At 62.0% G+C, this 18,406-nt stretch overlaps 3 protein-coding genes across 6 annotated transcripts; 2 read left to right on the top strand and 1 right to left on the bottom strand.

The window, feature by feature from the left end:
* The first annotated feature begins 269 nt into the window (after window positions 1-269).
* On the top strand, window positions 270-10,892 carry TJP3 (tight junction protein 3). Of its 4 annotated transcripts, none has more exons than XM_061466914.1 (21): window positions 272-675; window positions 857-956; window positions 3,280-3,432; window positions 3,508-3,632; window positions 3,723-3,825; window positions 4,254-4,668; window positions 4,961-5,064; window positions 5,459-5,621; window positions 5,711-5,801; window positions 5,966-6,030; window positions 6,172-6,250; window positions 6,349-6,505; window positions 7,188-7,296; window positions 7,728-7,947; window positions 8,200-8,396; window positions 8,532-8,627; window positions 9,282-9,352; window positions 9,461-9,766; window positions 10,033-10,260; window positions 10,477-10,602; window positions 10,669-10,892. In XM_061466914.1, exons 1-21 carry the CDS (start codon window positions 452-454, stop codon window positions 10,726-10,728), a joined length of 3,192 nt encoding a protein of 1,063 aa, XP_061322898.1. In that variant the 5' UTR covers window positions 272-451; the 3' UTR covers window positions 10,729-10,892. The 4 variants fall into 4 exon arrangements, with proteins under 4 accessions (XP_061322901.1, XP_061322898.1, XP_061322900.1 ...); XM_061466916.1 differs by having other exon boundaries at window positions 273-675; window positions 10,486-10,520; XM_061466915.1 differs by having other exon boundaries at window positions 273-675; window positions 10,477-10,520.
* Window positions 10,893-11,015: 123 nt separating this feature from the next.
* On the bottom strand, window positions 11,016-17,234 carry APBA3 (amyloid beta precursor protein binding family A member 3). The gene is made up of 10 exons (XM_061466637.1): window positions 16,233-17,234; window positions 16,020-16,059; window positions 15,511-15,656; window positions 15,277-15,363; window positions 14,906-15,064; window positions 14,216-14,395; window positions 13,879-14,091; window positions 12,738-12,857; window positions 11,933-12,073; window positions 11,016-11,828 (listed from the first exon to the last, which is right to left on the bottom strand). The coding sequence occupies exons 1-10, from the start codon at window positions 17,232-17,234 to the stop codon at window positions 11,757-11,759; spliced, it is 2,160 nt and encodes a 719-aa protein (XP_061322621.1). The 3' UTR covers window positions 11,016-11,756.
* Window positions 17,235-17,302: 68 nt separating this feature from the next.
* MRPL54 (mitochondrial ribosomal protein L54) lies at window positions 17,303-18,239 on the top strand. Its single transcript, XM_061467005.1, has 3 exons — window positions 17,303-17,387; window positions 17,602-17,758; window positions 18,023-18,239. Exons 1-3 carry the CDS (start codon window positions 17,318-17,320, stop codon window positions 18,153-18,155), a joined length of 360 nt encoding a protein of 119 aa, XP_061322989.1. The 5' UTR covers window positions 17,303-17,317; the 3' UTR covers window positions 18,156-18,239.
* Window positions 18,240-18,406: the final 167 nt, after the last annotated feature.

The raw sequence follows: 18,406 nt of genomic DNA, 5'->3' as shown, positions 1-18,406 counted from the left end.
GGGCCCGACTGCGAGGCGCGGGGCAGGGAAGGTGTCTGTGCCTAGGGAGGCACCATAGAGATGTGCGGGGGGGCGGGACCTGTCGGTTGCCATGGCAGCGGGGGTGGGGCCGGCCTGGCTCGGGACACCGCTACCCTCGCGGTACCCCCGGAGGACCGGGGCCCTCTCCGAAGGGTTCGTCCTTGGCCACCGTGTCCGGGGCCGTGGCTCCACCTGGAGGTCCCGGGGTACGAGATAGCACCGGGGTTATGGGGCGGCCCCGGAGTTATGGGGCGGCCCCGGGGGTACCGGATAACCCTGAGGGTACGGGGTAGCCCGAGCCGGCCCCGCCGGTTCTCCCGGCCGGTCACCTCACACCCCTGTGCCCCGGCCCTGGGGGACAGACGTGTGTCGCGCAGCCAGTGCTGCGGGGCTCTGGCCGGGGCCAGTCAGAGTGAGCAGTGGCGGCTCCATGGCTCCTGTTCCGCGGTGGCGGCTCGTGGCCGGGGGCTTCCGGAGGGATTGGTCCCCCCTCGACACCCCGCCGCGGGGCTGCCACCTCTCATTGCGGATCCGGTACCGGCGCCGGTTGGCGGCGGCGGCGGCCTGGAGCGAGAGCCGCGGCGTGGAGCTCGTCTCCTTCACCGCAGGGAAGCGGCTCTGCAGGAAGAGGAGCGACGCGGGGCGCGTCCCCAGGTGGGGGGCAGCGGGGACAGCACCCATCGGCACAGTCACCTTCCCCTCCTCACCCCGCCGCGGCCCCTTCCCCTCCCGGGGCTCCCGAGGAGGTGCTGGGGGTCCGGGGAAGGTGGTTGAGCCACCAGCACTGCGGGGGACACCTCCCCGCGACCCTCATCCTCCTCCTTCCCGCTTGCAGGAAGCATCTGGCTCACAAAGGGTTACGCAAAGCACCCTGGAGTGACTCCACTGCCACCAGCCCCGGAGCTTGGCTCCTTCCTGCTCAGACCCAAGGCTTGGTGAGTATCTGACCCTGTCCCTGCGCTCTGTTGTCCCCTGGGAAGCGGCTGTGCTCCGGGTCCCTCTCTGAATGGCTCCAGGACCCAATGACCTTCCTGGAGTCCTGCCTAGTAGAGGGGGATACCCTGAGGTGGGAGATCGTGGGACCCCGCTACCACAGTTCCACACCCCGAGGTGCCTCCATCCTCTGCATGGATTCCGGTGGGGTCAGAGCTCCCGGAGACCCTTGTGCAGGGTCTCCCATCTCAACATGGCTGGAGTTGGGTTAAAGCAGCTTCTGGGGGCAGCTGGGACCTGCCAGGGGGTGAGGGTTTCGCTGAAAGCAGGGACCCTGCTGATCCAGGGAAGGCTTTGGGGTTCCAGGTTGAGGACCCATGTTGAGAGGGGGGTCCCCACATTGTCAGCCAGAGGTGGGCACAGCCCTGAACCAGGGAGCTTGCAGTGGGACGAGCTGCCCCAGCACAGCCCAAGCTTTATTTGGTGTTTGAACTTCTAGAGAGGAGGTTTAGGGGAGGTATTAGGAAAGTCTTCCCAGTGAGGGGGAAGGGTCAGCTGGCACAGGGTGCCCAGAAAAGCTGTGGCTGCCTCATCCCTGGCCATGTTCAAGGCCAGGTTGAACACAGGGGTGTCCTAGCAGAAGGTGTCCCTGCCTGTGGCAGGGGTTGGAACTGGAGGAGCTTTTAGGTCCCTTCCAACCCAAACCAGGCTGGGATTCTGTGATTTTAAGATCAAAAGCCCTGCGAGACACTGGCCACGGTATGTGCGAGGCTCCCAGTGCTGGGTGTGTTGGGCTGGGCTGTGGTCAGCTCTGCCCTGATACTGCCTCTCCCGGCGGGGACATTTAGGGTGCGGGCTGGTTTCTGTCACAAACCGGCCAAGCCGGCTCCTCCGGTGCCAGCCTTGGCCTTTGGCTTGGGGCATGTCCTACTCCAGGTCCCCACAGAGACACCGGGGACAAGTCCAGGGCCTGGTGGCCCTGTGGGCTGTGCTGGTTGGTGAGTCTGGACCTGCTGCCATCCCTATGCTGTTCCCCCTGCCCCAAACTGCTGCTGCCTGTGGAGAGCCAGGGGTGGCAGTGGGATGTGTGGCTGGTTCATGGTGTCCTGGTGACAGGGCAGCAGTGGGGACAGCGAGAGGCTGTTGGTGGAAACGGGCTTGGCTCTGGCACTGTGGGTGAGAACGTGACCCCGGGGAGGGGGATGCTCTGGGTGCCCTGTGATCGCGTCCCTGGGACCTGTGGCTCACCAGAGCCCATAAACACCAGCCAGCCAGCACTGGTGACATGCCTGATCCAGGACCTGGCAGTTCAGGTCACTGATCCAGCCGGAAACCACCCCACCACCATGCTGGGGCTCCTGTGTCTTACTGGGGTCCTGCTCAGCCCCAGCCACGCTCTGGGCACGTGTGTCCCCACGTGTCACACACCACCGGGTGCCAGGCAGGCACTGGGGCTGGTTTCGGTGGCTCATGACGCAGAGGGGAGGCCTGGACTTTGCCCTCTGCTCACAGCCTCGCCACTGGGACCATTGCTGAGCCTCGGGTGAATGATTACATTGTCCCTCCTGGGGCTGCTAGGACCTGGGCCTCATTCTGGGGGTGCAGCCTGGTGCTGTGGTGCAGCTCCAGTGAGGGGCTGGGCATGGAGAGCCAAAAAACCTCTGCAGTTTTCCCATGGGATCCCTGCTCAGCGTTCCGAAGGCATTGCCCACAGGGTGGCAGCATCTCTGATGGCCCCTGGTCCCACCGGAGCTGCCCCAAGGGAGCTGTGAAGTTTTCCAGCTTCACATGGCACCAGTGTGGAGGCGGAGGGTGGCTGAGGCGCGGTGGGGGAGCCATCGTGGCTGTCCAGAGCAGTGCCCTGGGCTCTCCCCCTGGAGAGGAGCAGGACCACAAGGTCTCAGTCATGGAGATGGTTCCTGAGGGTCAACACTGGCACAGGGTGCCCAGAGAAGCTGTGGCTGCCCCATCCCTGGCATTGTTCAAGGCCAAGTTGGACGGGGCTTGGAGCAAGCTGCTCTAGTGGAAGGTGTCCCTGCCTGTGGCAGGGGTTGGAACTGGAGGAGCTTTAAGGTCCCTTCCAACCCAAACCATTCCATGACTCTGTATGACCCACCTGCCCTGCATAAAAGCCATCCACATGTCCAAGGGGACAGAGATGGATCCCCCTGGGGGGTGATTTGGGAGCTCTGGGTTTCAGGACCTGCTCCCACATGGGCCTGGCCAGGCTGCAACGTGGTTGTAAGTCCTGGTGCCATGGCGGGTGTCCAGGGAGCCTGCCCCTGGCATCCTCACACTCAGCTTTGCTTCTGCTCTTTGTTTCAGCTCCGAGTGGGATTGAGGAGGAGCCGGCGCTGGTTCCTGGCCCCTGGGCAGGGCTGGCTGTGCTGCCCGGCTGCACTCCTCTGCTTGCGCTGGTGCGTGGCCACCATGGAGGAGATGGTGATCTGGGAGCAGCACACGGTGACGCTGAGCAAGGTGACCACAGCCTGGGGTAGCCATGGGAGGTGGGGGCTGTCTATGCCTGACCCCCCTCTGCCTTGTCTCCATTAGGACCCTCAACGGGGCTTTGGCTTTGCTGTCTCTGGAGGTCGGGACCGTCCCGACAGGGTGACTGGGGACACAGCGGTGGTTGTTTCAGATGTGGTGCCCAAGGGACCAGCGGTGGGAAGGCTTCAGTGAGTGTGTGGGGATGTGGGGACGTGGAGGGTGCCCATTGCCAGCAGGGACAGGGAGGGCAGTGACCCATGGTTGTGTTTCCCTGCCAGGAGGAAGGATCACATCGTGATGGTGAACGGCCTTTCCATGGAGAACGTCTTGTCCTCCTTTGCTGTCCAGACACTTAAAACCTGTGGCAAGATTGCCAACATTGTGAGTGTGCCCTGGTGAGGCTGGCATTGTGCAGAGGACCACACTGGACCTGTCCCGCATGCCCCAGGGCTCTCATTCGGGGCTTGGAATTGCTGTAGAAACAGAACCATAGAATTGTTTGGGTTGGAAAGGACCCTAAGCCCATCTAGCTCCAACCTCTGGCACAGGCAGGGACACTTTTCACTAGAGCAATGTGTTCCAAGCCCCTGTGTCCAACCTGGCCTTGAACACTGCCAGGGATGGGGCAGCCACAGCTTCTCTGGGCACCCTGTGACAGCACCTTAGCACCCTCACAGTAAAGAACTTTTCTGCCTTATGTCTCACCTGAACTTCCCCTGTTTAAGTTTAAACCCATTTCCCCTTGTCCCCTGTATCCTGGCAGAGATGGCTGCACCCACCATCCTCTTCTTCTCCCTTTCCACCTGCAGACACTGAAAAGACCAAAGAAAATCCACCTGCCTGTGAGAAAGAGCAGCCCTGGCTCCTCCAGGGTGCCCCGGCGCTGCGACTCGGATGAGGATTGTGGGTTACCCAGTGCAGGTCCAGCCCTGCACTGCTCCCAGGATGACCTGGACCACAGCCAGGGCTACGATGGGGACTCATCCAGCGAGAGGAGCTCTGGCCACCACCAGGATGAACATCGCCACCACAAGCCAATGTCCCGGCGGCGAAGCAGTGGCTCGGATCGGAGGGGCTACAGCCAGCGCCACTTTGCCAACGGGTTTGGCCATGAAGAGACCACCAAGGGACTGGCCCTGGTGTCAGGCTTCAAGCGGCTGCCGCACCAGGACGTGCCCATGAAACCCATCACGTCACTCCTGGTGAAGCAGAAGCAGGATGAAGGTGAGGTCCCTCCTGCCCACTTTGTCTCTGGGTCATGTCACTCAGTTTGTGGCCATGCATCCCACTGGGTGGAGGTGATGGCAGGGTTGGTGCCAGGGTCTGGCAGTGTGTGCCGTGCTGGGTGCTCCAAACCCATCTGGCCTCAGCCTGGGATTGCAGAGCTCAGCTCTGGGGCTTGCTGGTGCCCCAAGAGGAGCCAGGGTGGGCTTATGGGGATGGTGATGGGGTGGGACCTCAAGGGGGTCCTGCATCTGCCTGGGCTCTGCACTGTCCTGGGCTTTCTCCGGTGCAGAGTATGGCCTGAAGCTGGGAAGTCAGCTCTTCATTAAGCACATAGTGGAGAACGGGCTGGCGGCAAAGGGCAGCTCCTTGCAGGAGGGAGACCTCATCCTGAAGGTATGGGGGAGCCATGATGTGCACAGTGTATGCTGGGGGTCTCATCTTCCCCTCTTTGGGGGGGCTCATCCCTGGGTAACATCACTGCAGGGATGCATCCACCCCTGTGTCCCATGGCACATGGCCTCCTGGGCCCCAGGAGCTCAAATGTTCAGTGTGTATGAGGTGTAACAATGCTCAAAGTATTTGGAGAGGAGGAAAGGGAGGGAGTCGCTTCCTTTGCACGCATGGGCCAGGCAGACCTGTGGCTGCTGGGACTTCCAGAGCAAATGTGAGGGATATAATCCCAAAAACCCAGTTGGGACTGGGAAGGTAGCACTTGGAGCATCCCATTTGAGTGGGGCTTCCCTGGGGCAGCTTTCCCCAGTGAGGTCTCTTGCTCTGCCCCCTCCAGATCAACGGAGTGGCCAGTGGGGACATGTCCCTGGCTGACACCCAGCAGCTCATCGAGCAGATGGAGGGGACCCTGACCCTGCTCATTCTCCGGGACCACCGGCAGTTCCTGGTCAACATCCCTGACATAGAAGATAGTGAGAGTGACAGCTCCCATATGGATGGTGAGGGGACACGGTGACGGGGCCATGGGTCACATACCCAGCACAGGGACTGGATGGTCACTAATGCATCTTCCCTCCTGTTGCTGCAGATATCTCTGACATTAACTCTGAACTGTCCCATCTTCCGCTCCCTGAGACCTCCCCACAGCCTCCAGCTGCTGCCACTATGAATTCATCCCCGTAAGCCCCATTCTGTGCTCCCAAGCCCCTCTTCCCTGGCATCCTCCCTGTGCTCTTTGCCTGGCTGGAGGGGCTGCCAGGCAGTGCCCGACTTGCTCCTCTGTTTCTGCTGCCACTGCCTCTGACTCCCAGCACCTACTGACCTGCCTACATCCTGCTTCCAGGGAGAGGAGACAATCGGACAGGGACCCTGCAGCCGACACAACTGCTGGCAATGCTCCGGGCCCTGGTGAGTGAGCTCAGACCAGGCCAGGGAAAAGAAAGGCTCCAATGGGCTCCTCCAGGCTCCCTTGTGCCTGGTCTCCCTGTGCTTTGTCCCACGCTCTGAGCTCCCTTCACCTCCTGTCCCACCCCTTCTCCTTCACTGCAGACCTGCTGGGAGCTGTGGAGGGGGATGCTAGCCAGAGCCCCCACACCAGCCCCTCTTCCCGTGCTGCCTGCAAGGATGGGTAAGGCTGTGGGAGATGGGGAGTGGCTCTGGGGCAGGGCTGGGGTCACAGGGTGGGTGACATGGCCCTGCCAGGCTGACCATGGCTCCCTGGGACAGGAACACTGCTGACTGCAGGGCTGTGCACTTCGTGAAGGCCAAGAGCGTTGGGCTGCAGTTGGCCGGGGGGAACGACGTGGGCATCTTTGTGTCGGGTGTACAGGATGGCAGCCCTGCTGCCAGCCAGGGTGTCCAGGAAGGGGACCAGATCCTGCAGGTACCCAGGGCTGGGAATGGCTCCGAATGCTGCTGCATGTGGGCTGGTCCCAGCCCTCCCTGCTCTGATACTTCCACAGGGTTTGGGTTTCTCCTGCTGGGCATTATTTCAGGGCAGTGCTGGTGCCCCACAGCCATTGGGCTGTCTCTGCGGGCACTGTCTGAGAGGAGGGTCATAGAATCCCAGACTGGTTTGGATTGGAAGGGACCTTAGAGCTGTTACAGCTCCAGCCCCTGCCACAGGCAGGGACACCTTCCACTGGAGCAGCTTGCTCCAAGCCCCTGTGTCCAACCTGGCCTTGGACACTGCCAGGGATGGGGCAGCCACAGCTTCTCTGGGCACCCTGTGCCAGCGCCTCAGCACCCTCACAGGGAAGAGCTTCTGCCTAAGAGCTCATCTCAGTCTCCCCTGGGGCAGGTTAAAGCCATCCCCCTTGGCCTGTCCCTACAGGCCCTTGTCCACAGTCCGGTCTACAGCACTCTGTAACACCCACTGGGGTCCAGGTGCTAACTCAGCTGCCCAGAGACTCTCCCCAGTGTTACTGGGGATTGTAGCAGACACTTTGGTGGTAGGGATGAATTTCCTCTCCCACCTGCCTGCTCACTGCTGTCCCTGGGATCCCTGCTGGTACCCATGCCCTACTTCCTGCTGGCAGTGCTGTCTAAGTGCTTTTCCATGGCAGGTGAACAGCACCAGTTTCCAGAACCTGACCCGTGAGGAAGCTGTAGAGTATCTCATGAGTCTGCCACCGGGTGAGGACGTCACACTATGGACCCAGAACAAGCAGGACAGTGAGTGATGACTGGAGTTATCCTGGGCTTCTGCTTCCCCATCCTCTGTCTCTTCTGAGCAAGCATCAGAGCTGCCATGGCCCTTTCTTCCCCTGCAGGGTAGTCTGTCCTCCCTGCACCCCCCTCCTTCTCCTCCCCCAGAGGGCTAATGAGAGCAGACCAGGCCATCCTGGCCCCATTTGTGCTTCATCATCCTGGAGCATGGGAGATTTCTGGCACCATGGCTCAACCTGGAGAGGCCAGGATGTGCTGGGGGGTCTGGTCCTGTCCCAGCATGCCTGAGAGGTGTCCCCAGCATGCTCCTTAGCAGCAAGGGGTGTGGTAGAGGCTCCAGCCAAGCTCCTTCCCAAACCTCTCCAGCACTTTCTTCTCCAGCATCTTCCTCCTCAGCCACCTTTTTCCCTGATGGTCCCTTTCATCCTGGGCTCCAGTTTACAGGAAGGTGATCTCTTCCAATGTGGGTGACTCGTTCTACATCCGGACACACTTTGACTTTGAAAAGGACACTCCATCAGGGCTCAGCTTCGTTCGTGGGGATGTGTTCCACGTGCTGGACACACTGTACCGGGGCCGGCTGGGGAGCTGGCTGGCAGTGCGCATGGGCAGGGACCTGCAGGAGCAGGACAAGGGCATCATCCCCAACCAGAGGAGGTAGGGATGGAGCCAGGAGCCAACATGAGCAGAGCCAGGGGATGGCTCCCCAGTGAGGCTGGGATGTGGGTGGCTTGCAGGGGCTGGTGGGAAGTGTGAGCTGGTGAAATCCCTTCTCAGTGATGCTCTGGCTGTCCAAGGTCCTGGAGGGAAGAGGCTACCACAGTCTCATCCAACCATGCCACTGAGCAGGACACTGGCTTCTCCTGCCCCACTCCTTGGAGCCTGGTTCTGATCCCTTTCCTCTTGCAGGGCTGAGCAGATTGCCAGTCTGGAGTCCATGCTGAAAGCCACGTCCAGTGCCAGCCTCTCTGGAGCGCGGGCCGAGTTCTGGAAGCTGCGGGGCCTGCGGGGAGCCAAGAAGTTGCTGCGGAAGAGCCGGGAGGACCTGTCTGCCCTCACGAAGCAGGGCCACTACCCGCCCTATGAGAGAGTGGTCTTGAAGGAAGGTGGGCACCAGGAATGAGCTCACCTTGGGGCTGCCCCATGGGGAGTCCCAGGCCCATGAGCAGGGCTGAATGCTGGGGTGCCGTGAGCTTTGCCTTCACCCCAGCTCCATGAGCAGGTCTGTCTTCTCCCCACAGCCAGCTTCAAGCGGCCAGTGGTGATCCTGGGTCCCATCACAGATATTGCCATGCAGAAGCTGAGCACGGAGCTGCCTGAGCTGTTTGAGATTGCCCGTGAGTGCCCCTTGTGCCAGGGGATCTGCATTTGGGAGCTCTTGACCTGTTGCTCTGTCCCAATCCTGCCTCATTGCCCTTCTCCATGACACCCCAACACTTTCCTGGAGTCATTCACCCTCTCCTGATGCATCATGATCCCAGGTAGATGCCGGACATGCCCCTCTCCCATGGAGCCAGGCTGAGAGAGCTGGGCTGGGTCAGCCTGAGAAGAGAAGGCTCCTGAAGGGGAGACCTTAGAGCAGCTCCAGTGCCTAAAGGGGCTGCAGGAAACCTGGAGAGGGGCTTTGGACCAGGACCTGTAGGGACAGGCCAAGGGGAATGGCTTGAACCTGCCAGAGGGGAGACTGAGATGAGCTCTTAGGCAGAAGCTCTTCCCTGTGAGGGTGCTGAGGCACTGGCACAGGGTGCCGAGAGAAGCTGTGGCTGCCCCATCCCTGGCAGTGTTCAAGGCCAGGTTGGACACAGGGGCTTGGAGCAAGCTGCCCTAGTGGAAGGTGTCCCTGCCCATGGCAGGGGCTGGGACTGGAGGAGCTTTAGGGTCTTTCAACACAAACCATTCCATATTTCTGTGATTCTGTGACACATCCTGGGGCTGCTGGAGATGCCACATCCCCCCCAGCCTCTCTCACACCACATCGCCATGTCCTGCAGCCAGCCTGCCCCGTGACGGGGCATCAGCCAAGGTTATCAAGATGGACTCAGTGCAGCAGATTGCAGAAAAGGTGAGAGACCTTCCCCGTGTCCTCAGAGCTGGGTTGGCCCAGAGGGAGTGCATGGCCCTCGTCACTGTCCCTGTCCCCAGTGGGGCTGATGGCCATGTCCTGCCCCAGGGCAAGCATGCTTTGTTGGACATAACACCCTCAGCTGTGGAGCGTCTCAACTACGTGCAGTACTACCCAGTGGTGGTGTTCTGTGAGCCCGAGAGCCGTCAGGGCATCAAGGCCATGCGCCAGTGGCTGGCTCCTGACTCTAGGAAGAGCTCCCGGCGGCTCTATGCCCAGGCCAGCAAGATGAAGAAGCACTGCAGCCACCTCTTCACTGCCACCGTCAGCCTCAGCAGCAGCGCCTGGTACGAGGCCATCAAGGACATTGTCAGGATGCAGCAGAATCAGCCTGTTTGGACAGCAGCAGAACAGGTACAAGGAGAAGCTGGGGCTGCCCCGTCCCTGGCAGTGTTCAAAGCCAGGGTTGGATAGGACTTTAAGCAAGCTGCTCTAGTGAAAGGTGTCCCTGCCCGTGGCAGGGGTTGGAGCTGGATGAACTTTAATGTCCCTTCAATCCAAACCAGGCTGGGATTCTATGATCCCCATGGTGAGGCTGGAGCTCCAGCAGGCAGTGACAGGGCACACGCCCGTGTCCTGCTTGCAATGGGGTCCCAAGTTTCTGTCATCCCCCCCTGCAGCTGGATGTGGCACTGGAGGACAGTCTGGACCTGCTGAACTCATCATCAAGGGCAGCACACTCGGGCTACCTGACCTGTGACAGTCGCGCCAACAGTGACTATGAGGACACGGATGGGGAGGCTGATGCCTGCACCGACGGCGAGGCCGAGGATGCCCACAGCCAGGAGGGGCTGTCGCGCTCCTCTGAGCCAGCACAGGCTTCCCCAGGCTATAGCCTGAGGGATCAGGTGAGTGCCCCCACACTGCTACAGGGAGCTTCTGGGACTACCAGGGCTCATTCCTATCCCGTGGCACAGGCACTTTGTCACATCGAGCTGCTGCAATCTCCAGCTGCACATCCATGCCCGGCTCTGGTTTTCCATGGGGGAACATAGCCCAGACCCAGGCCAGGGCACAAATCCTGCCCTTATCTCTGACCTGTACATCACTCCGGTCTTTCACAGATAACAGAGGAGCAGCAGGAGCAGCAGCACTACAGCAGCATCAGGTACTCTGCACACCAATGCCAGCTTGTGAGGGGAGGTTCAAGCAGCAGCCTCAGGGCTGGGGAAGGGCCTGAAGAGCCCAAGGTGCCAGCTGTGCCTGCCCTGTCCCCACCAGTGGCAGAGGCATCACCACAGCTTCTCATCCCACAGGGAATACGAGCATGCTGCTGTGAGGAAGAGGTTCACACAGGCCAGAGATTACTCAGATGAGGATGAAGGCTATGAGTGGGGTCCAGCTACAGACGTGTAGCCCTGCCACTCCCCCATGTATCATGCAGGCAGCGCCACACAGTGCCCTGCAGTTCCCAGTACCAAGTGCCTTCTTCCCTGTTTTGGCCTCTACTGCTGGAATAAAAGGGATGTTTTAACCAGGATGGGCTGTTGATGTGTGTGCTGGGTAGCAGCACACAATGGAAATCCATGGAGCAGGGTGGCCATGGTGGGACTTCCAACATCTAACACTAGAGCCTCCCCTGCTCCCAAAACACAGCCTCCCATCTTCCCTACAACGTTTATTTTAACACCAACCTGGGCACAGCCAGGTCAGCACCACCTCAGCCACGGGGTGAAAACACAGCACCAGGGCTGATCATTGGGCTCATGATCCCGGGCTCCCAGCAGGATGTGGGCCTAGGCAGTGCTGTGTCCTGTGTTCCCCTTCTTCACACCGAGAGCTGAAACCCAGACACGAGTTCAGAGCGGCTGCAGGCACCACCAGGCAAAGGCAGAGGTAGTTTCCCAGCTCAGTGCAACTGACTGCACCCCCCAGGCTCTTGGCAAAGCCAGGAAGGAGTGGATGCCAAGGGTGCTGCTGGGTCTCCCTTGGGGTGCCAGCGTGCACCCACAAGTGGGTGAGCCCTGCAGTTGCGCTTCTAGCACCAGCCCCACACGCAAAAGGCACCATCGGTGAGTGTAGAAGTGCTATCTGCAGTGAGCACATGGGTGACACCTTTCATGTGGCGTCCCCTCTCCTGCCGGCACCAGGCCAAGGTGAGGGACCCCGTGAATGGCCAGAACAGGCACTGTGAGGTGGGGAGGAGGTGCCCAAACTGTGGCACCACCGGCACTGACACTGCTCAGGACCCCAGAACCTCCCCCTGTGTCCTGAGTACAGCTGAGGAGGTGCAGGATTAGACTCCGCCGGGGACCTGAGGCTCTGCTGAGGGTGCTGGGGCATGAAGCAGAGCTTGTCCTGTCCATGCAGCCCCAGGCACGTGCAGCAGCAGCCAGGCTGGTGCTCAGAGGAAGAGGGGCTGCTCCTGCCCTGTCAGCAGGCGGTACGTGGAGGCTGGCATCGTCTTGATGTGGACCTGGGCAGAAACACACACATCAGCTAGGGATGCCAAAGCCCAGGCTGCAGGGTGCTGCTGCCAAACCAGCTCCGTGGGCAGCCCCAGCCCCAGCCCCAGTTCACCTCACTGACAGCCTGCGTGAGGATCTGGATGATCCTCTCGTGTGGTGTTGCCACCACACTCTGTCCGTTGATCTCGATGATGCGGTGCCCCACGCGGATGCCGCCTCTCTCTGCAATGCCCCCGCGCATCAGGCTGCAGATCTGGGCAGGGAAAAAGGATCAGAGCTGTGCCCACAGCCCAGGGACAGGAACAACGGCTCCCAAACCCCTGCATCTGGGCAGGCTCCCAGTAAGAGCTCTGCACTTGGGTGTTTCTCCTTCAGCACACAGCAAGGGCTGGGATGTCCCTCTGCATCACTGCCACTGGGGCCATGTGCTGAGCTGCAGCACACAGACTTCTGCTCCCCTGGCTCCCCCCATCAGAGCCCATCAAACCCTTGTGCTCCCATCTGGGCTGCAGTCAGAGCTCCTTCCTGGGGCAGCAGCTAGTGGGCTGCAGCGATTCCACACCCTCCACTTGCCCATCAGCTTCCACTGGCCCTGGAAATGCTCCTCTGCTTTTCCAACACAGCCTCAAGAGCAGGGAGCAGCTGGAACACGGGCAAGAGCAACAATGTCCCTAAGGACATGCCACGAAAGCCAGAAAGAAAGCACCACCCTGAAAGCAAACAGCAAAGGAGCACCAGGGTGACAGATCCAACCCCCGATGCTGCAGGAGAGCTCTCAGAAGCCTTCTCCTGTAGCACAAGCAATGGTTCTTTCCCTGTGGAAGCCTGAGGAGCACTGGAACAGTGTGGACACAGCCAGAACCGCGTGGCTCCTGCAGAAGAGTGACTGGAGCCCTTGGCACACTCCAAGAACTCACCACACCGTTCTCAACACAGAAGCCCAGCTGGTACTTGGAGTCAGGGCGCCGGATGACAGCTGTGGTGACAGGGGGACAGTGCACAATGTTCAGTGTCACCTCTGTCTGGTGCTTCAGCTCCTGAAAGATGGGACATGGCTTTGTCGGACACTGGCAGCTGTGCTGAGGGGTGACGCAGCCATGGTGCTAAGGATCAGCAACCTGTGTTCAGTGGGGAAACGGAGGCACACACAGGGATCTGCCATGCTCAAATTCAGGGAGAATTTGTAAATCCAGTCCAAGATGTCTCACTCTGCCCTGAGGCCACACTGTTCTTGCCCTAAGCTCCTTCCTGCCTGAGAGGTAGAAGATGTAACAGGTTCACAGAATCCCAGACTGGTTTGGGTTGGAAGGGACCTTAACATCATCCAGCTCCAACCCCTGCCACGGGCAGGGACACCTTCCACTAGGGCAGCTTGCTCCAAGCCCCTGTGTCCAACCTGGCCTTGAACACTGCCAGGGATGGGGCAGCCACAGCTTCTCTGGGCACCCTGTGCCAGCGCCTCAGCACCCTCACAGGGAAGAGCTTCTGCCTAAGAGCTCATCTCAGTCTCCCCTCAGGCAGGTTCAAGCCATTCCCCTTGGCCTGTCCCTACAGGCCCTTGTCCCAAGCCCCTCTCCAGGTTTCCTGCAGCCCCTTCAGGCACTGGAGCTGCTCTCAGGTCTCCCCTTCAGGAGCCTTCTCTTCTCCAGGCTGACCTAGCCCAGCTCTCTCAGCCTGGCTCCAGAGCAGAGCTGCTTCAGCCCTCACAGCACCTCCATGGCCTCTCTGGACTCCCTGTTCCCTCCAGCTCAGGAACCTGCCTCCTCACCCACCCTCCTCAGGCACTTGAACGCTGACACAGCAAGTTTTGTCCCCAGCTTTGCCCCTGCCTTGTCACATCCTTTCCTCCCAAGCACTCAAGAGCAGGAACTAGGATGAGAATGGGTCCCACGCTCCTTCCTGCTCTGCCCCACAGCCTCCTCTCACCTACCCCCCCCCCCAGCCAGAGCATCGGGGGGTACACCCCGGTGTTACAGACACTCTCGGGCACATTCAGAAGCAGTGGGGCTGCCGCTCATCCCTGCCAGCACTGGTCCTGCTGGGTTGGAGGAGGCTCACCCGGATGATGCTCTGGCATGTGGCGAGGGGCAGCCCCACCAGGCTCATCCCGTTGATGCACATGAGGCGGTCCCCGATGCTCAGCTCACCCGACCTCTCTGCAGGGCCCCCATGCATCAGGTTGGCGATGACCACCGTGGGCAGGATGGAGCCCCATCCCGACTCCACGATGGCAATGCCTAGAATCTCCCCCTTCTGCTTCCGGATGCAGACCTGCAGAGGGGTGGCACGCATGGATTATGACCACCAGTCACAGGGTGCATGTGCCAGCATGGGTGTCCTGGGGAGCCACGGAGGGGGTGACCACACTGTTCCACCCCTCCAAAGCAGCTCTTACGTCCTTGCAGTTCTCCTGCTGGGAGAAGTGGCTCAGCTCTGCATTGTATTGCTCCTGCTCTTCCAGGGTATGGCTGTACTGGCGAGGGCTCAGCTCGCCTGGGTCGATGCTGTTGGCCTCCAGGAAGCGCTGGTAGGCGACTCCGAATGCCTGCCCAATGGCCTGAGCAATGACCTGGGCCTAAGGAAAGAGAAAGGAGTTGTTTGTCCCCATAGCTCTTGGCCAGCAGCTGCCAGCACCCTGCAGTGGCCAACACTGTGGCTGAGAACTCCAAGGCATCCTCAATCCTTCCACGCCTGAAGGCGTGGGCCCCAGCATGATGCCAGTTTTGTCACTGGACTCTTCCATGTCATAGATCATAGAATCCCAGCCTGGTTTGGATTGGAAAGGACCTTAAAGCTCCTGCAGCCCCAACCCGTGCCACAGGCAGGGACCCCTTCCACTGGAGCAGCTTGCTCCAAGCCCCTGTGTCCAACCTGGCCTTGAACACTGCCAGGGATGGGGCAGCCACAGCTTCTCTGGGCACCCTGTGCCAGCGCCTCAGCACCTGAGGTGCTCAGGTGGGCTCCTTCCCCCTCCCTGTGCCCACTGCAAGCCCCCAGCATGGAGACCCAGAGCGCTTGGTCACATTAGAGCAGGATGAGGCCCAGGCTCCCGGTGTAACCCTCCCAAGTGCCTCTCCCTCCTCACATTGGCTGAGTGGAAGACGTGGCAGATCATGGTGTAGAGCCGCTTCTCCCCCGCACCCGGCGCCTGCCGTGGCAGCTTCCGCCGTGCCATGAGCACCACGAGGGAGCCGATGTCGGCGATGTAGGAGATGGTCTGCAGGGAGTGATCCATCATGGCCTCCTGTAAGGGGCAGAAACCAGCTCTATGCCTCAAGGGACAAACAGCTCCTTCATCAGGGGCTCGCCCCGCTCAAGCTGGGAACCCAGTGGCTCCCAGGAGGTGCAGTTTACATGAGAAGCTTCATGTGAGCACACAGAGAGCTGAGGGACACCTCCCGTCTGTGTGAGCTGACCATGGAGAGCCCCACATCCATGTGGATGCTCCCTGCTCACCTGTGTGTCAGCCGTGAGCACCTTGATCCTCTGCGTGGAGACAAACAACTCCACCTCTGTCATGGGCTGCGACTCCCCCTCCGGGGCCTGGAGGACAAAGCACCCGGGTCACTGCTGCTGCTGCCGGGGGGGGGCCTGCCCCACAGCCAGGAGGTCCCTGCGCAGGTCCCCAGCGGCGCCCCACACCCATGGGGCACCAGGCTCATGACAGTTGTGCCCCTTCCCTTCGTGCACCTTGATCCTGTCCACTGCCTCCTGGGCCTGTGCCATGCGGACACTGGTCGGGGGATTCCGCTCAGAGATCAGTTGCGTGGAGCCCAGGTACTTGGCTCCAAAAATCACACCGTCCAGCAGATCCTCCGGCTCACAGGGGCCTGGAACTGAGGTATCCGGAGGGACTAAGCAGGGGCTGGTCCCCCCCACCCCAGAGGTACCAAGTCCTGCTGCCCGTTAACTGTGTTCCTACACATGGCACCTGGCAGACAGCCCCTGGCACCATCGGTTAAACCAACTCTGCCCCAGGGCTGCTTCCTTCTGGAATTCTTCTTTCTCCCTTCCCGAGCCTGAAACCCACCCATTGCCCCCTCCCCAATCCCTGGAGCACCCCCATTTGCTCAGTGAGGGACTGAAAGAGCTCCCTGGAGTCTGCAGCCACGTTCCCATCCTCTATGGGCGCAGAGCTGGGTGCTCCCTCCATGTCCTTTAGCCCGGGTCTGAGGAGGAGGTGGTGGGTCAGGACTCACCCTCTTTGAAGGCCGGGTGGGAGGATGGAGGTTCCCTGCTCTGCAAAGCAACAGCAAAGCAGGTGAGGCTGCGGCCGGGATCCCGGGGCTCAGCCGTGCGAGCAGCCCCTGCGCTCAGGCAGCCAAAGCCAGTCCCGAGGGTCAGATCCGGGCACCCGAGGAGAAGCCACCCCTGGCTCCCCTCCGCCCCCACCAGAGCCCCGGGGCACTCACGGTGACAGCGCCCGGCGGCGCCTGCTCCTTCTCCGGGGCGGGTGACAAGGACACCCAGGCTGGCTCTGGGGAGCAGTCCCGGGGGCTCTCACTGCTGGAGCCGAGCTCGCTCAGCTCCTCTGCACAGCGCCCGCTGCCGCAGGCTCCTTCCTCCGGGCTCCCCGCAGCAGCCGGCTCCTCCTGAGCCCGAAGCACTTCCAGGCTGGCCCCACACAAGACACTGGAGCAAGCCAAGGGGGTCCCGGCGCCGGGCTCGGGCAGGCCCCCCTCGTGGCACAGGAGGCTCAGCAAGTCCTCCCGCTCGGCCTCGGCGAACAGCAGCCCGTGGCAGGGCCGGGAGCAGGCCGACTGCTGGGCGCAGCAGCGCCGGGTGTCCAGGCCCCGGCCCGTGGCCACGTGCAGCGGGCACGGCAGGCACCGGCCCCGGCACCGCCTGGCCCGGCTCCCCGCCGAAGAAGCGGTGGCAGCGCCCGGGCTCTGCTCGGAGCAAGGGGGGTCGCAGAGGCTGGGGTCGAGGCTCTCGAGCTGCCCCAGCAGAGCTCGCAGCTCCGGGACTTCGTCCTCCGCAGCCTCGTCCAGCTCCATGCCCGCAGAGTCGCTGCTGCCAGGGGCCGCGAGGGCGCTCCCAGCACCCGGTTCCCAGCTCCCGGGGCCCCGCGGCCCCGCGCTCGCTCCCTCCTCGTCCATGGGCCCTCCCAGGCCGCGTCCGCTCCCAGAGACCGCGGGAGGGCCCGGGACGGGTCCCCGCCGGCTCCCGGGGCCGGGCAGGTCCTGCCTGGAGCCGCAGCCAGGGGGCGGGAAGGCGAAGGGCGGCAGCTCCGGCCGCCCGCTCCCCGCGCTCCGCTCCAGGCCGCTGGGCCGCGCTGCGGGCTCCTCCTCCGCGTCCATGGCCGGCGGCTCCGGAGCCGCAGCGCTCCCGGCAGCCCGCGGGGAACCGGCGGGGTCCACGGCGCGGGGCGGGGCGGGGCACGGCCGGACCTCGCTGCCGGGCTCGCTGCGCATGCGCTGCCCCACCCCTCCCGGTGGGCCCCGCCCCTTCCCCGGGCTCAGCCTATCGCTGTTCCGGGGGCCGCGCGCGCCCCAAGATGGCGGCCCGGGCGCTGCTGCTGCGGGCGGCGTTCCCCGGCCCGGCCCGTGGCTACGCCAAGAAACCGGGTGAGCCCCGGCCCTTCCTCCCCGGCCCTTCCCCGGTCCCCTTCGCCCGGCCCCAGCTCTCTCCTCTGCCCTGTGCCTCCCGTCCCCGGTCTCTCCTTCCTGCCCCGGTGCTGCTGCCCCCGCCGGGGCCCGGCTCTCGCCCCGTCCCTTGCCCAGACTGAGCTCCTGCTCCCGCTCCCCCTCTCCCCGCTCTGACCCTGCCCTTGTCCCGCAGCTGTGAAGGTGAAGGGCAAGAGCGTGCCGAAGGAGGGGCTGAAGCCGCCGGAGGTGTGCACTGACCCCGCCATGCTCAGCGCCTACGCCATGGGCGTCAATTACTTCAAGGATGGCCCCGAGGTGGCCCTGAAGCCCGACTCTGAGTACCCGGACTGGTAGGTGCTGCCTGCGCCCCTTGCTGTGTCCTTACGGAGGTGCATCCCAGAGGCACAGACAGGTGTGACGGACACGGAGCTGCTCTGGGAGAAGGAAAGCTGCTGCTCCAGAGCCCAGAGGCCCTGCTGAGGGCTGGAGCCGGGGGCACTGTGCCTGTGGAGGGTGTGGATCCACGTGTCCCAGTCACACACTTCGGTCGCGCCGTCCCCTGCCTGTCCATTTTCCCTCCCTTCTTTAGCCTCATCCTCTGTGTTTGCTCACAGGCTCTTTAAGATCCACCTCGGGCCTCCCAAGAAGCTGGAGGAGCTGGATCCCAACTCCATCGAGTACTGGAGGCGCCTGCGGAGGTACAACACGTGGCAGCGCAACAAGCTGAAGAAGGGCAAGAAGTTGTAGGTGCCCAGGGCTGCCCTGAGCCCAGCTTCTGTTCTTGGGCTGCTCTTCTTGCTGTAAATGAGTAATAAACCTCTGGTGAGACTGGTGCCTGTGATGGGGCAGTGGCCAGTCCAGGTCACCTGCAAGCTCAGCGCAGGTCCCGCCTCATGCCGGAGAGCTGTGAGGGGCTGAGGCAACACAAGCCACGCATTTTTGGTGTATTTGGTGAAACAGAAGCTGGGTTTTTTGCTGGTAGAAGGGTCCTGCTCTGG

This window comes from Pezoporus flaviventris, unplaced genomic scaffold (assembly GCF_033815535.1).
Source record: "Pezoporus flaviventris isolate CSIRO_AGI_PZ_B2104156 unplaced genomic scaffold, CSIRO_AGI_Pfla_v1 ptg000043l, whole genome shotgun sequence".
NCBI lineage: Eukaryota > Metazoa > Chordata > Aves > Psittaciformes > Psittacidae > Pezoporus > Pezoporus flaviventris.
This window is presented reverse-complemented; position numbering and strand designations above follow the sequence as displayed.

Coding starts and splice junctions, on each gene's coding strand:
- TJP3 (XM_061466914.1), top strand. CDS start 452: ATGGCTCCTGTTCCGCGGTGGCGGCTCGTGGCCGGGGGCTTCCGGAGG. Junction 5,065..5,458: donor AGGGAGACCTCATCCTGAAG/GTATGGGGGAGC, acceptor TGCCCCCTCCAG/ATCAACGGAGTGGCCAGTGG. Junction 9,767..10,032: donor TTTGGACAGCAGCAGAACAG/GTACAAGGAGAA, acceptor CCCCCCCTGCAG/CTGGATGTGGCACTGGAGGA.
- APBA3 (XM_061466637.1), bottom strand. CDS start 17,234: ATGCGCAGCGAGCCCGGCAGCGAGGTCCGGCCGTGCCCCGCCCCGCCC. Junction 15,065..15,276: donor TGCTCACGGCTGACACACAG/GTGAGCAGGGAG, acceptor TGCCCCTTACAG/GAGGCCATGATGGATCACTC. Junction 11,829..11,932: donor TCACGCAGGCTGTCAGTGAG/GTGAACTGGGGC, acceptor GTTTCTGCCCAG/GTCCACATCAAGACGATGCC.
- MRPL54 (XM_061467005.1), top strand. CDS start 17,318: ATGGCGGCCCGGGCGCTGCTGCTGCGGGCGGCGTTCCCCGGCCCGGCC. Junction 17,388..17,601: donor TGGCTACGCCAAGAAACCGG/GTGAGCCCCGGC, acceptor CTTGTCCCGCAG/CTGTGAAGGTGAAGGGCAAG. Junction 17,759..18,022: donor GACTCTGAGTACCCGGACTG/GTAGGTGCTGCC, acceptor GTTTGCTCACAG/GCTCTTTAAGATCCACCTCG.